The sequence below is a fragment of the Lathyrus oleraceus genome, chromosome 2 (assembly GCF_024323335.1).
Source record: "Lathyrus oleraceus cultivar Zhongwan6 chromosome 2, CAAS_Psat_ZW6_1.0, whole genome shotgun sequence".
NCBI classification, from domain to species: Eukaryota; Viridiplantae; Streptophyta; class Magnoliopsida; order Fabales; family Fabaceae; genus Lathyrus; species Lathyrus oleraceus.
The window spans coordinates 418,473,509-418,486,913 of record NC_066580.1 but is presented as its reverse complement, the minus strand read 5'-3'; the positions used below and the strand labels follow the sequence as shown (position 1 = coordinate 418,486,913).

At 35.0% G+C, this 13,405-nt stretch overlaps 2 protein-coding genes across 2 annotated transcripts; one reads left to right on the top strand and one right to left on the bottom strand.

The window, feature by feature from the left end:
- The first annotated feature begins 4,431 nt into the window (after positions 1 to 4,431).
- Positions 4,432 to 7,604, top strand: LOC127119849 (protein CYCLOPS). The gene is made up of 12 exons (NM_001427522.1): positions 4,432 to 4,543; positions 4,726 to 4,970; positions 5,054 to 5,100; positions 5,272 to 5,409; positions 5,534 to 5,582; positions 5,667 to 5,719; positions 5,810 to 6,486; positions 6,591 to 6,634; positions 6,745 to 6,790; positions 6,861 to 6,909; positions 6,991 to 7,119; positions 7,217 to 7,604. Exons 2-12 carry the CDS (start codon positions 4,785 to 4,787, stop codon positions 7,338 to 7,340), a joined length of 1,542 nt encoding a protein of 513 aa, NP_001414451.1. The 5' UTR covers positions 4,432 to 4,543; positions 4,726 to 4,784; the 3' UTR covers positions 7,341 to 7,604.
- A 1,020-nt stretch (positions 7,605 to 8,624) lies between these two features.
- LOC127119848 (uncharacterized) lies at positions 8,625 to 13,192 on the bottom strand. The gene is made up of 5 exons (NM_001427521.1): positions 12,775 to 13,192; positions 12,283 to 12,413; positions 11,299 to 11,424; positions 9,638 to 9,765; positions 8,625 to 9,424 (listed from the first exon to the last, which is right to left on the bottom strand). The coding sequence occupies exons 1-5, from the start codon at positions 12,989 to 12,991 to the stop codon at positions 9,109 to 9,111; spliced, it is 918 nt and encodes a 305-aa protein (NP_001414450.1). The 5' UTR covers positions 12,992 to 13,192; the 3' UTR covers positions 8,625 to 9,108.
- Positions 13,193 to 13,405: the final 213 nt, after the last annotated feature.

The following is a 13,405-nucleotide window of genomic DNA, read 5'->3' as shown; positions in this document are numbered from 1 at the left end:
CTATAGTATGAATGATGATGGAAAATAGACTTAGGTAGTTTGAACATGTAGAAAAAAGACCTATAGATTTTGTGCTAAGGAGAGCATATCATATGGAGAAAGATAAAATAACTAGAGGTAGAGGAAGACTTAGAAAACTATAAGAGAAGTTATTAAAAAAATATTGAGATTGACGATTCAGATATAAATATAGTTATTGATAGAACATTATAGTGAAAGTTGATTCATGTAGCAACCCTATTTAGTAGGATAAAATTTGGTTGTTGTTGTTGTACTTGTTAGGTCGGCCCTGCTTGTAGTGTATTAGATAAAGTTTGGCTAAACTCTTCAGGATTATCACAAGTCCTTGAAAATTGTTCTAGGACCTTTAAGCCTTAGAATTCGACTATAAAATCTAAAGAATGGTTTGAAATCATATATACATTATTTTAAATTTTAAACCTCGCACATACATTCGCTTTATCATCAGAATATTTGTAGATACATCTTATCATCATATATGTATACACGAAGGTCCAACGTATCAAAATTCGTCATTTTCATTGCCATCATCAAATACACTTGAAGGAGACGTGCTTAATAATGTCCTTATCTTTTTGTCCCAACCAAATTAAGTAACCAACATAGAGTTGCAACGGTGTTATATAAATTAATAGAGAATTTCTTAATGCATCCCATAAGTTTCTTATCCACCATGCAAAAATACATAAATGTCCCTAGATTCTGGAGATACATCTCTGAATGCACCAAAAGCTCAATTAACGTTAAAATATTCTAGAGATGCATCTCCTAAAATTTTTGGAGGTTAAATCGCGTCAGACTCTTCTCCTTCCTCATTTCTTATTTTACTCAAATTCAACTTCAAACTCTCTCAACTTTTTTCTCTACACCAAGTCAAAACTCAATTAACAAGGCTCAAGGGAACTTCAATCAACATCTCTAACATCAGAAACATCAATCTCTGGTAAGTTTTTTGAGTTTTAGATAAATTTTTGAGTTTTTGTGTAAATGAGTAGAAATCGATGATTAAGGTTAGAAATGAGTAGAAATAACATTTAAGATAGTTTAGACATAGTGTATTAGACGTTTTTTGTATGAAAAAGATTATCAAAGCATATTTTTTTGGGATTGCACGGGATACATTCATGCCATTGATGCAACTTTTGAGTTGTAGAAAATTCTGAAGATGTATCTCTGGAATTTTTCAGCCTTTTTAGTTTCCCAGATTCCGGAGATGCATCTCCGAAATTTTCTCACTATTTTTTTATTTTCTTGCTTGTGGTGTTTTTTGCTTGCACTAATTCTCTGCTTTTACATTAACTTACATGCATAATAGCTTATAGACATGATAGATTGAGGCACTTGAGGGTTTCTCAGCATGCATCAATGCAGCGGGACTCTTCTCCCATTTTTTACGGCACTTGAGGCACTTGAGGGTTTCTCTGGTCCCTATGGTCATGCAGAGCCATCTACTTATGGGGCTCGTGCTTCTCCTCATGTCACTCCATCTTCTTCTTCCCGTAGAAAATGGGATTCACCATCTGACGCATCACTCCCTCCATCCTCCCGCATTTAGGTTTCCCCTATATAGGCGCCTGAGGTAGCCGATTCACCAGTGCCACCTCCTACTGTAGATGCTTTTGAGTATGTACCACCATCTATTACTGATGCTGCTGATCTAGTGCCACCTCCAGAGGGTGCGGTTGTTGCGGATTTTGAGCTATAAGCATTTGGAGGAGGTCATGTTGATTTGTCATTACTGCCTCTCTACCTAGACCATACTTCCAAACATATCTGGGACGGAGAGGTAGCATTAATTGGATTCATTATTTTTTTATTTACGTTAATTTTAATTGACAAATTTCTGATATTGTTTATTATTTTTTTCAGGAGCGTGATCCACATAAGTTTATTAACCACGGGCAGAAGATTGTTGACTTGCCTTAGCCGAATGAGGATTGGTTTCAAGCAGTTTTGTCCTTATCTGTCCTGAAGGACTTGTTCGTGACCAATTATACTACGGTCAACCACGGGATGCTTAATGCATTCATGAAAAGATGGCACTCGGAGACCTCGTCATTTCATATCACACTCGACGATGTCTCGTGTTTGCTACATCTTCCGATCAGGGGAGGAATCCTAGATCATGGGAGGATTGCCAAAGACGAGGCACTCGAGATGATGGTAGACCATCAGGGGGATAACCCAGGAGAGGCGAAGGATGAGTTGGATAGGACCAGGGATATTCATGCTAGGTTTGAATACCTAAAGAAGATATATACAGAACTCCATATAGCACATCAGGCCATAGGTGATGATGAGGAGGTGGGGCTCCACATAGCGCATGCTATGAGAGCATAACTACTATATTTGGTTGGCACTTCTATTTTTATAGACAAGACTGACACTTATACAGATTTTATCTACCTACGGTACTTCCTGGATTTCAAGCGGATCCATGAGTATAACTATGGGGCCGTTTGTTTGGTATACTTATACTCGAAGCTGAGAGAGGGTTATATGTGGAAGACGAAGGAGGTCACGGGAAGTGTGACACTATTGGAGGTCATAATTATTAGTCTTTTAATATTTCTTTGTCATTTTCATTTCATCTTTGCAAATCTATTATTGATAATTCGTGTGATCCAAAAAATTTGTTTTAGGCTTGGATCCTCTAGCACTTCCTACACATCTCTGTTTGGGCGAGTTTTGAGACTTATACTGAGGATATGTCGCGTGCTACTGCTTTTTTCCCGATCAGAGGGAACCAGGCGGCAGAGCCTTTCAGAGTGTATCTTGACCATTTGGTTGCCGAGGACATGCACCTTAACAACTATGTCGATCACTGTCAGACGCGGCCATTTGACGAGATAGTGTTATACTCTGGATGGTTGGCTTACGGATCACGTCTCACTCCTCCTCATCTTCCTGAGCGCGTGATGTGGCAGTTTGGCTATACTCAGATCATTCTCAGACACATTGTTGTCTCTGTTCCTCCTGCTTTGACACGTAGACAGATAGATGATGTGTTTGATGATTATGAGAGTCATCTGGTACTGGAGGAGGCACAAAGTATCATACTCGTGAACGACTGGAGCTACGTCGAAGGATATGTCAGATGGTTCTTCAGGGTGTCACATCCGTACATGGTGCATGTTGTTATAGGAGACTCACCTAGGTCTGCTCATCAGGATATACTAGAGGAGGAGCAAACACAATTAGATCATGTTGAGGATGTCTTGTCTAGATGTCATCGCATTGTGGAGATTGCGCATGCAGGCATTGACAGATGTATCTTCTCTTATGGGTCTGATGTGAGGCAGGTCCTAGAAGCCATCATGACGAAGGCACGAGGGACATCGATGTATCAGAGACAGCGCCAAAGGACGGAGGGATTGATGGCCGAGGAGGTAGAGGAGAGGTAGTCAGATATACACAGTAGTATATTAATATATAGCAGTAGTACTATGGTCTGTATTTTATTTTGACATCATGTTACTTTATTGATCTTGATTATATGGTATTTTTTACATTTATTGATCTTTTATATATATGTAAGTCTATTTGTACCATCTGAATTTATGTACGTCTATTTTTTATTTTCGATTTTATGATATCGTTTAAATTTGTATCTAAATACACGTAAACATAACATAACATGAAAAGTCTTGTTCTGATAGGTTACGGAGATACATCTCCGGAATATTCACGAAGATGCATCTCCGGTCCAATTCACGTCTATAATGACTTCTAAGTGTGATGTATAATATGTTTTAAATTGTTATGTATATGCATCTCTGAAATATGTTAACGTTCATTCAAAATTTAGTGCGTCCGGAGATATATCTCCGAAATCTGAGAGTATTTAAATAATTTTACGTGGTGGCTAAAAAAACATAAAATATAAAGAGTCCATTAAGAAATCCTCAATTAATAATTGTTCAAGTGTGTCTAGGTACATCCATGTTTGTAAAAAAATCATCATGCACTATTTTATTCTATCCAACTTGGATGTATATGGAAGTCATTGAGTAGATCCTTTCATTCTGTTCATTCTGTTACCAGTTGAATCTATAAACCAATATTCAAGTGTAGTAAATATTTCTGTGAAACCAATAGATCACAAGACATAACTAAAATTTAAACTTCTACAAGCAAAATGCATTTTCCATAGTCCAATGAAGAAAATCATGGACGTGAGGTGAACAAACATTGCTCAAGTATTCTTAGCAGACAATGAAAGCACCACCTTAACAGCTTCCTATTTTAAAACAAAAAACAACCAATCAATGTTCCTCAACTTCATTATCCAATTACATCATCTTCATTTATTTAATGTCCAAAGGTAACCAAATTGTCATTAAAATAATCAAAATTCTTCTCTTTGCTTGATTCAAAAGCTACAAACTTTTCTCAATTTTAAACCTGCCCATCAAAATTTCCACACACGGTTTCTAACCTTTCAACACTCCATTTTACCACCACAATCTTTTCTCTTTCATTCTACACAAGAGACAAATCAATGCTACATCGAATCTTTCAAGTATTTTTTTCACTCTTAGATGCCACTTCTCTATTATACTTATTTATTAACTCTAATGACAGAAAAATCAGAAGAGTTAATTACTTTGAACCGGTTCCTTTAACTGTTGCATGTTAATTAGTTATTTTTATATGTTTTTATGATAAAAAAAAGTTCATATATTAAGCTAATAACTCTTTTAGGTGAGTCGAAAAATCTTGAGCTGAAAATCGGTTCAAGAAGCTTTTGAGTGCTGGTTGAAATGGAAGGGAGAGGATTTTCTGGTTTATACAAGAATTCAAGTGAAGAGTTGTTCTTGAAGACAGTGATGGAGAGTCCTATTGGTATGCCAGTACCTACCATGGAGATGTTAGGATTCAAGACCGTTTCTCAAAGCTTTCGCGCCGATAGCGAGGAGCTTTTCAAGCGCTGGCTGACAAATGAAGAGGTAGGTTTCTACATGATATATGATCAGAGAATTCTTTTTAACATTTCTGATTACAATTTATGTATCTTTGTTTCCGAAATTAGGGATACAATTCAACGAGCATGGGACTTAACAGTCGATTATCGAAGAGGTTAGTATATGTTGATGAAATATGAACTTTTTTTAACAGAATTTTTTTTTAGTAATTTACTGAAATATTACATATTCTAAAGTATTAATCGGCGATTTTTTCGTGACGATTTTATGTTTTTTCCGATGCATAAGTTCTGATTTGTGACCCTATTGTAATATGTAACTGCAGAATCTCCACTGAACTAGTTAATGTGTCTAATCAGCAACATGTTGGTGTGGCTTCAGAAGGAAGAAACAATGATAAATCATGCTTACAAAATAGCTTTTTGACAAATGATGTTTCGGGCGATTTCAATTTTCCAATCAGGTAATTTACAGACCTAATTTTATTTCATGTGATTTAACATTTCGACTAGAGATTATTGCTCCTTCCATTTTATTGAAAAAGTTGTTCAATGTTGTAATTTAGTTTTTCTGTCGATTTTCGTCAGAGAACCTGTTGATAGAGAATTGCAATCTGGTAACTTGTTTCTGGCCAAGGTATGTTAATATCAAACTCTTGTTGTTGAAGCCTTGATTCGATAAATCTTCATAGTCATTCGATGTTTTTCATTATCAATGCAGGCATGGTTTCTTACCGATCAACGAATGACAAGAAGCCGGTCTTCTGAATTGCGGTATCCTTTTCGCACCTTTTATATGTTTTAGTTTATTCCATTAAGTTGTTTATCCAAACATGGCTTAATTTGTTAGGCTTTTTTTTGCAGGCGAAGGTATACCGAAATGCAAAATACTCAAGCACCACAAGGATTGGATTCAATGTTCATGGCTCCTAAGCATGATGCTAACATTATAAAAGAAGAACTTGCACATTTCAATGGTTTTGATTACCTTTCTATGTGCGAAATACCGAGTCAAAAGGGCTCATTCATGTCTCCATCGAACTCATCTTCGTCTACCTTCAACACACAACAATTGGTTGATGTAGATAAAGTTTCATCTTGCGTAAGTATGCTAAAAGGTACGTTACAACGCAAGAGACTCGAATGCCAAGTCGAGAAAGATGCTGCAGAAGACGGTTTAAACGAAATTTTTGGCATTCGAGAGCCTCTTTTCCAATCTGGTTTTAATGAAGGACAAGAAAATTGGAATCATCAAAAGCTAGTAAATGTTCAAGGAGATTTTACCGATCAAGTTAAGGATACTGGAGTCGTTGAAACACTTGAAGGAGCTGCAAACTTTGTCTTAGAGGGTTTTGCAAATCAAACGAGCCAAATACACGGTGGAACGGCTTCCGGTGAACCTTCTCAAAGTGAGTCTTCTGCTGCTGCACCAGTAATCTCATCTGGTTTAGATGCTTGTGAAGGACCTAGCAATTCAAGTCAAACTCTTTGTGATAGCTCATGGAAACAAGTAGGAGAAAGCACTCAAAATCGAGCCAAAGGTATAAAGCTAATACGTGATTATTGAATTGTATTCGTTTCATCGAATATTTTGAATCTTGCATCGCGTTCATTAAAGTATAACTAACATTTTTTGGAAATGCAGGTGTCAGAGAACAGATAATGGATAATCTGAAAGACGACAGGAAGGTATACTTAATAACCTACTCTTATAATAACATCTGTGTAGAACTATCGCTTTACCTAGAAATTTCGACTATTTTTAAATTTTTCGGGATTAATCTGGCTAAATTGTGCAGAGGAAAAGACTAGAGAGATATGGATCAGTAACATCAGCTGTTTCAGGTAGCCATTGTTTTGGTTCATAAATCTTAACTTGACTACCTTGTTCCTCTCTAACCAAATGATTATGCAGATGACAAGGTGGACACGACAAAAAAGCGAAGGGTGGAGCGATCAAGAAAGTGCGTAAAACCATCTCTATAAACAGATTGAGAGAGTCTCTTCGTATCGCATGTTTCTAATCTAATAACCATGTAATGCAGAATGGCTGAGGCAAAGGAAAGAAATTTGACACCAACAATTCCCTCAGATATGCAAGCTGTCATGAAGCGATGCGAAAACCTTGAGAAGGAAGTTCGATCGCTAAAGCTTAATTTGTCCTTCATGAATAGGTAATCGAAATAAGTTCCTGCGAAGATAAACAGTAATGCTGTTTTACCTGTTAATAAACTTTTGAATGCGAAATAAACATGCAATATGATATTTCAGGAAGGATTCTGAACAAACAAAGCAGATAGAGGATCTTCAGAAGCAGAATGAAGAGTTGGCAGATGAAAAAGAGCGCCTACTCGAAGAGATCGAAAGACTTTTATCAGAAACTGGAAAGATTTAATGTTTTGTTGTTTTCTTATTATGTCCTTAGCCTCTTCAGAAACAATGCAGTTCTGAGACAAGATTAAAATCTTACCACAGTTAACTTGTGGATGAAAAAGCTTAGGTAAAAGTAAAACATTGATCAATTAGCAAAACATAAATGCATGGAATTTGAGTTATTAGTGTGACATTGTATATCTGGTCAAATATGGCTGTTATTCAAAATTTGAGGAGTATGAACAATGGGTTGGAGCCAAATAAATGAATATGATGAATTTAAACATGGTCTAGTGTATTTACCAACTTCAATATCTTATTGGAAAAATTGTCCAAATGCTAGTAGAATATTAGACTAATTCTTAAGCATATCATCACAGCGGTACTGCATGGAAATGCTAGAATAAATGTGTTATACAAAGTTTTGCAAATTATAAGAGGAATAAACTTATGAATCATGCTATGAAGTTATAAGAAATAATGAATGAATGGAGACTAAGAAAAGAGACTCAAATTATTAAAAATTAATTTAATTTTATGTCTGAGAGGTCGACCATGAAAGCGATTTATCTACTACGACATGTGATGGAGCAGTATCAGACGGAAAAGGCGTAGATTATCTATAAAGATTTTCTGAAAAACTTAAAAAAAAAAATAGAATTGCCTATTTTCGAGCTGTCCAAAATATGTATAGATAGAGTTTTGACTAATGTGCAAACACATGATACAGAGACAAATGATTTTCTCATTACAATAGAATTGCACCAATGTTCAACTCTAAGTTCTTACCTTTTTACTTTAATTTTGGATGTACTAACACATTCAAAGTTTAAATGAGATGTCGGAGACAAAATTTAAAAATGCATGACTTTCGCTTAAATCAAGTAAGACCAGACCGAATATATAAAATGTAAATTTAGCAAAGACAAAATATTTATAATTTAGAGATCAACGTTGGAGAGCATATGCACAAATTACGCGATTTAAATATATTGGATTTGGTATTAGATAAAACATTATAGCATAATATGATGATCTATATAGCAAACCTCATTTAGTATCTAAAACATTATACTCCCTCCAATCCAAAATAAATATTAATTAACGAGTTAAATTAAAATTAAAATTAAATTATAAGCTAAAGTGACAAATATTTTAGAATAATTAATTTTTATCAATGCGACAATTATTTTGGACAATTATTTTGGACCAGAGGGCATATTTTGTAACCGAATTTTCTTTTCATCAATATAACAGGTATCTTATTTGTTCATTCAAATGATGTTCTACTATTTTCAGTATGCTTCACAATTACTAAAACATCTTACAAACTAAATTGTTCAATAAAAAGGGAATTTTGTTACACAGAAGTTGCTAAGTGCTCAAGTAAATATGAGCTTAATTAGACTCTGATGGAGCACACATTTCCACAAAAATCATTCCATCAATCCAAATGCCACCACAATGGCTTTTACAACATTTTCAACTGAAGTATGTCTGTGACTCACTGTCATTTGTAACAAGAACTTAAGAGGGTAAATTTGATGCAAGATAACCATGTAGACCACTATTACTGAACATACTATTTTAACTAAGAACTTTATTTATTTTTTCAGAAGTAATAACAAGAGCTGAGTCAGTTTAATTAAACTATTAGTACATTTGTAATTACCGCTCGAACTATACACGGCTTCCTTTTTGGTGCAGATGCGACAAGAATGGCATCCGCTCCAATTATAATATTACAAGGGATTCAACCAAAAGGACATAGCACTTCGCCAAAATAAGCGCTAGAATCTTGGGAATCTGAAAATATCTGTGAGACCGAGCCTCTTCCCATATTCAATAGCTAACCAAGCCACAAAAGATAAGTATGCAATAAGAAAACACACGCGCCTGATGAGAACAGCATTGACACGCCAAGAAAGTATCCATGCGGCAAACGGTCGATGTACTGAAGAAAGAAGTTGTTTGAGGAACATAACAAAGGTTATGGAGATGAAAGCTGTTGAGAATCCAGATATGACACCAGCTATTATTTCCCACCTCCAAAATTGGGCCCTCATTCCCTTATCTGAAAACCAATATTTTATCGTCTCCATGGCCCTGATATAAGATACATGCAGAATTTAAATAATAGGATGATAAAAATATGCACATTGACAGAATGTTAAGTCTAAACAATGTTCTACTTACAAGCATTAAATTAGGAATTCTCACACTACAATCTATTTTTAGTTAAGCTATCTATACGATGGTATCACAGCAAATACGCAATCAAATATTAAGTAGGTTTGAAAGATAGTGTAAAGTACTTACTGGGTAGAATATTGTACAATCTTATCAATAGTAGACTGCTCGTCGGCACGGCAACCGAAGAGATTGTCTTGATATAAATGCACTTTTGAAATGCCAGATGTGTACCAGCAATCATAAGTCTCGTTTACCTAATATAACAAAAGAGGAAGAAAAAATAAAAATGACATAACAATTAAAGGAGGAAGAGAAAATAAAAATGACATAACAATGCCAAAGACCTCTGGCGAACTGGTAAGTAGTAAGAGTTGTTAACTTTTACGATATCTGACATCACTGTGATGTTTGTACATTAAAATGAGGTTCTGTTTGATAGCATTGTTGAAGTTGTGGGGTTTTAGAAAAGAGCAAAGAGAATTTTGAAGACTTTGAATTCTAAATACGTTTGATATGATTGATGATTATGATTTGATATAAAAAAGACCAAGCACAAACCCTTAAGTATAATAATGAAATGCAAGACTTCGAATCCTAATCATATAGGAAAATAAATTATGATAATAAATAAATAAGAAATATGAAAACTAATCGCAAGTGATAACCTAGGTCCTAAGGTGCTCTAAGCTAAGAAACTAAGACAATCTCAAGATATTATAAGAAACTTTTAAATCTTCCAACCCTCTCTCCTTAAGCTAAAACTTACTAAGTTTGAAGCTTGTTTCAAATGTACAAGTCGATAAAAAGAAAAGAAAAAATATATAACTTGATATTGAAAATCAGTAGAGCCGTATGTAGAGCTAGATCACGTTCGGAACAAAAGTTGGGATGAAATTGCAACTAAAATAGAAAGCTAGGGATAGACCCTAATTAGGACAAAAACTAGCATCAAACCACAGTTGAGACAAAACCAGTACTAACCAAACTATAACCGAGACAAAACAGCAACAATGACAAAACAATCGTCAAACTGCAACTGATACAAAATTAGTTCTGAGCTGTATATGAGACAATCGTGCCAAACTGCAACTATGACAAAATCAGTGTTTTCAAATGAACACATTCAATAGTAGATTGAATACAATAAACATGGATAGATCTGGGTAGATCGCGTGGAAGTGTCACCTATACAATAAACAGTGGTGAAACAAAAGTCAAATGAGAGATCCACAAGATGAATCTGGTCTCGATAAACCCATAAACCTACAGGACAGAGCTTGACCAGCAGCATTACGAATGTGGTGTGTGCACTGAGAAGAACACAAACTTGAGGGTAGGAGAGTGATGGTTATAAAAGGATTTTGCATACAAATATAGTAGAGTCTCAATCATAATAAAACTTGGCAACGGAATAGTGATAGAAAACATCATTGAGGACGGTACCACTTTAATATCATGTTGAAATTGGTTTTAGATAAAGAAGAAAGCGAATGACTTGGAATATAAGTATGGTTTGATATGCTTGATGAATATGATTTGATATAGAACAGACTAAGCATTAACCCTTAACTATATAATATACAAGACTTCAAATCCTAAGCAAATAGGGAAACAAATGATGACAATAACTAAGAAATAAGAAACCTAACCTTAAAAGATAATCTAGATAAGAACCTAAACTTATGGCAAATCTAAGATACGCTAAGATAATACTACTATTAAGTTATAAAAGACTGTCATAGCTACTTATAACCATAGTATCAAAGACCACAAATTGAAAGCCCCACCTTAAATTTGTACTGCGTCAACCATGCAGCCCCAAAGTTAGGCCTGCAATAAAGAGGAAGGGCTTCACTCGGAGCCTCAGCAAACGCAACTTGTCTTTGACCTGAAAAGTGATCTTGGTATTCCACCTGAAACAATGTTAACATAAACTACTTACAACAACACAACAAAACTAACTAGATTTAAGGTTATCAGAACCAATAAAGGATAGACCATATATAAGCTAATTGCTTAAATGGTCACAATTAATTGGTTGTGATATACATGAGCATATTTTATGTATAGATTGATGTGTTACTTGGACAAGACAAGAAAACTGTGTATGATTCTGAATTAAAGGGAGCAAGCATGCAAAGCAAGAAAGATCACATTGGATGTTATTCAATGATAATAACTAACACCTACACGGTCAAGTTTTTGGTTAGGACAGAGGTAAGTAAAAGGATTAATACTATCGCTCTGCTACAAGTTCATAGACACGGATACAGGGCAAAAACTCCTCTCACGGATTACTGTTAATGTTTCATGACATTATAGCTCAGAAACAGCATTCTACTTCTCTCAAATTGTTCTGCAACCACTTTTGTTTGGAATAAGCTATTCAGAATTTTGACGAATGTTGGATGTGTCCTTTGACTCTGGAGTGGTTCCCATTGATTAATATCAGAGAATATGTAAGGAGCAGGAAGGAAAAGTATAAGACATTGAGTAATTTTAGTAGTTCTTTAGTATATTCAGATGGAGGGCAATGCTTGTATTTTCGATGAGGCTTCTGTCGTTGCCAGATGATCTGACTATGGTTTCTTTAAGACAATCTTCTTCACAATGAACTTTTTGTTGATATTATTCTCTTTTTAATAGTCATTGTTAAGAAGAAATCTGATCTTCCCTCTTACTTGTTCCTTGTTTTTCCTCTAGCAAATAACATATATTTTTCTTTTATATAAGAATAAACAATACCTAAATTGGCAACAAGTTATAATAACCTTGAATACAGAAGTCCAATAGTAATCATAACGGCAGCGAAATTTGCTTCTTTCAAAATGACGAAAAACATCCTTTGCTTTATAATCTAACAATCCGAGTTCACAAATCTTAGATGATCTAATATCAACACCTGTAAGAAAAATAATAACAGGCAATTTAGATCGAATTACAGAAAAAAAAAAGGCTCCAATTCTTCTCAAAACTTCTTAACTTCAAACTAAATGAGTATTAATAATCAAATGAGTATAAAAAATATAAACTTCTTAACTTTCCTGTTTGTTATACACAAGAGTTGATTGATTCATGAACTATTGAGGTTACTTACTTAACTGAATCTAAAGAGCTTAATCCAAACTTCTAAGTGCTATTTTCAACTAAAAGTAGGTTAATTTCAAATTCAAATTCAAATGATTAACTAATTGCAACAAGAATAAAACTAAGCTTGAAAGCTGATAGAAAAATACATGATGGTAGAAGAATAGAAAACTAACCGGTGGAGACGATTTTGCAGTGTGATGGGAGAGATATGGGGTTAGGGACAGAGAAATCGGCGAGGATGAGAAGCAGTAAACCCAAAAGAAAGGGAACGGAGAACAAGAAAAGGAAGGGTAATAGAATTGCGATAGACCATCGCAGTATTACGAAAGCCGTGATGCTGCTGTTCTTCTTAGGAGGGTTTGGTTGCTCAGATTGGGAGTGAGAATCCATGAAGGAAGTGTCGGTTAGGGTTTATGAGTGGCCGGAATATGAGTGGTGTTGACGCCGGTCACCGGAATCCGGTGATCGGAGTGATGTTGAAAATGGGGAATAAAGAGTAGAGATATTTGTGGGTGCTGTCATAGGAAAAGGATAGCGATTCTCTGCACTCAGAAAAAAGACAGTTCACAATATGATTTTTTTTAAATGTTGGATCTTGATCGGACTATAGATTATATTTTATTATTATTTTAAGACTAAGCTTGATTAGTCATAACAAAACACACTATAATGTATAGGAGACCGAAAATATGTTAGGGGTGACTTATGATTTGTCAAATATGTTTCACTTTGGAATTTGAATATATCACTTTGGAATTTGAATATATGGTGCAAATCCTTGATGCTCTGGGGTGATCCTAGATG

What these genes read in the sequence shown, in the direction of transcription:
- LOC127119849 (NM_001427522.1), top strand. Translation starts at nt 4,785, where the DNA reads ATGGAAGGGAGAGGATTTTCTGGTTTATACAAGAATTCAAGTGAAGAG. An exon ending in CACTCAAAATCGAGCCAAAG is followed by an intron (nt 6,487 to 6,590) that starts GTATAAAGCTAA and finishes TTGGAAATGCAG; the next exon opens with GTGTCAGAGAACAGATAATG. An exon ending in AGTAACATCAGCTGTTTCAG is followed by an intron (nt 6,791 to 6,860) that starts GTAGCCATTGTT and finishes ATGATTATGCAG; the next exon opens with ATGACAAGGTGGACACGACA.
- LOC127119848 (NM_001427521.1), bottom strand. Translation starts at nt 12,991, where the DNA reads ATGGATTCTCACTCCCAATCTGAGCAACCAAACCCTCCTAAGAAGAAC. An exon ending in ATTGGACTTCTGTATTCAAG is followed by an intron (nt 11,425 to 12,282) that starts GTTATTATAACT and finishes ACATTGTTTCAG; the next exon opens with GTGGAATACCAAGATCACTT. An exon ending in ATTGTACAATATTCTACCCA is followed by an intron (nt 9,425 to 9,637) that starts GTAAGTACTTTA and finishes ATCTTATATCAG; the next exon opens with GGCCATGGAGACGATAAAAT.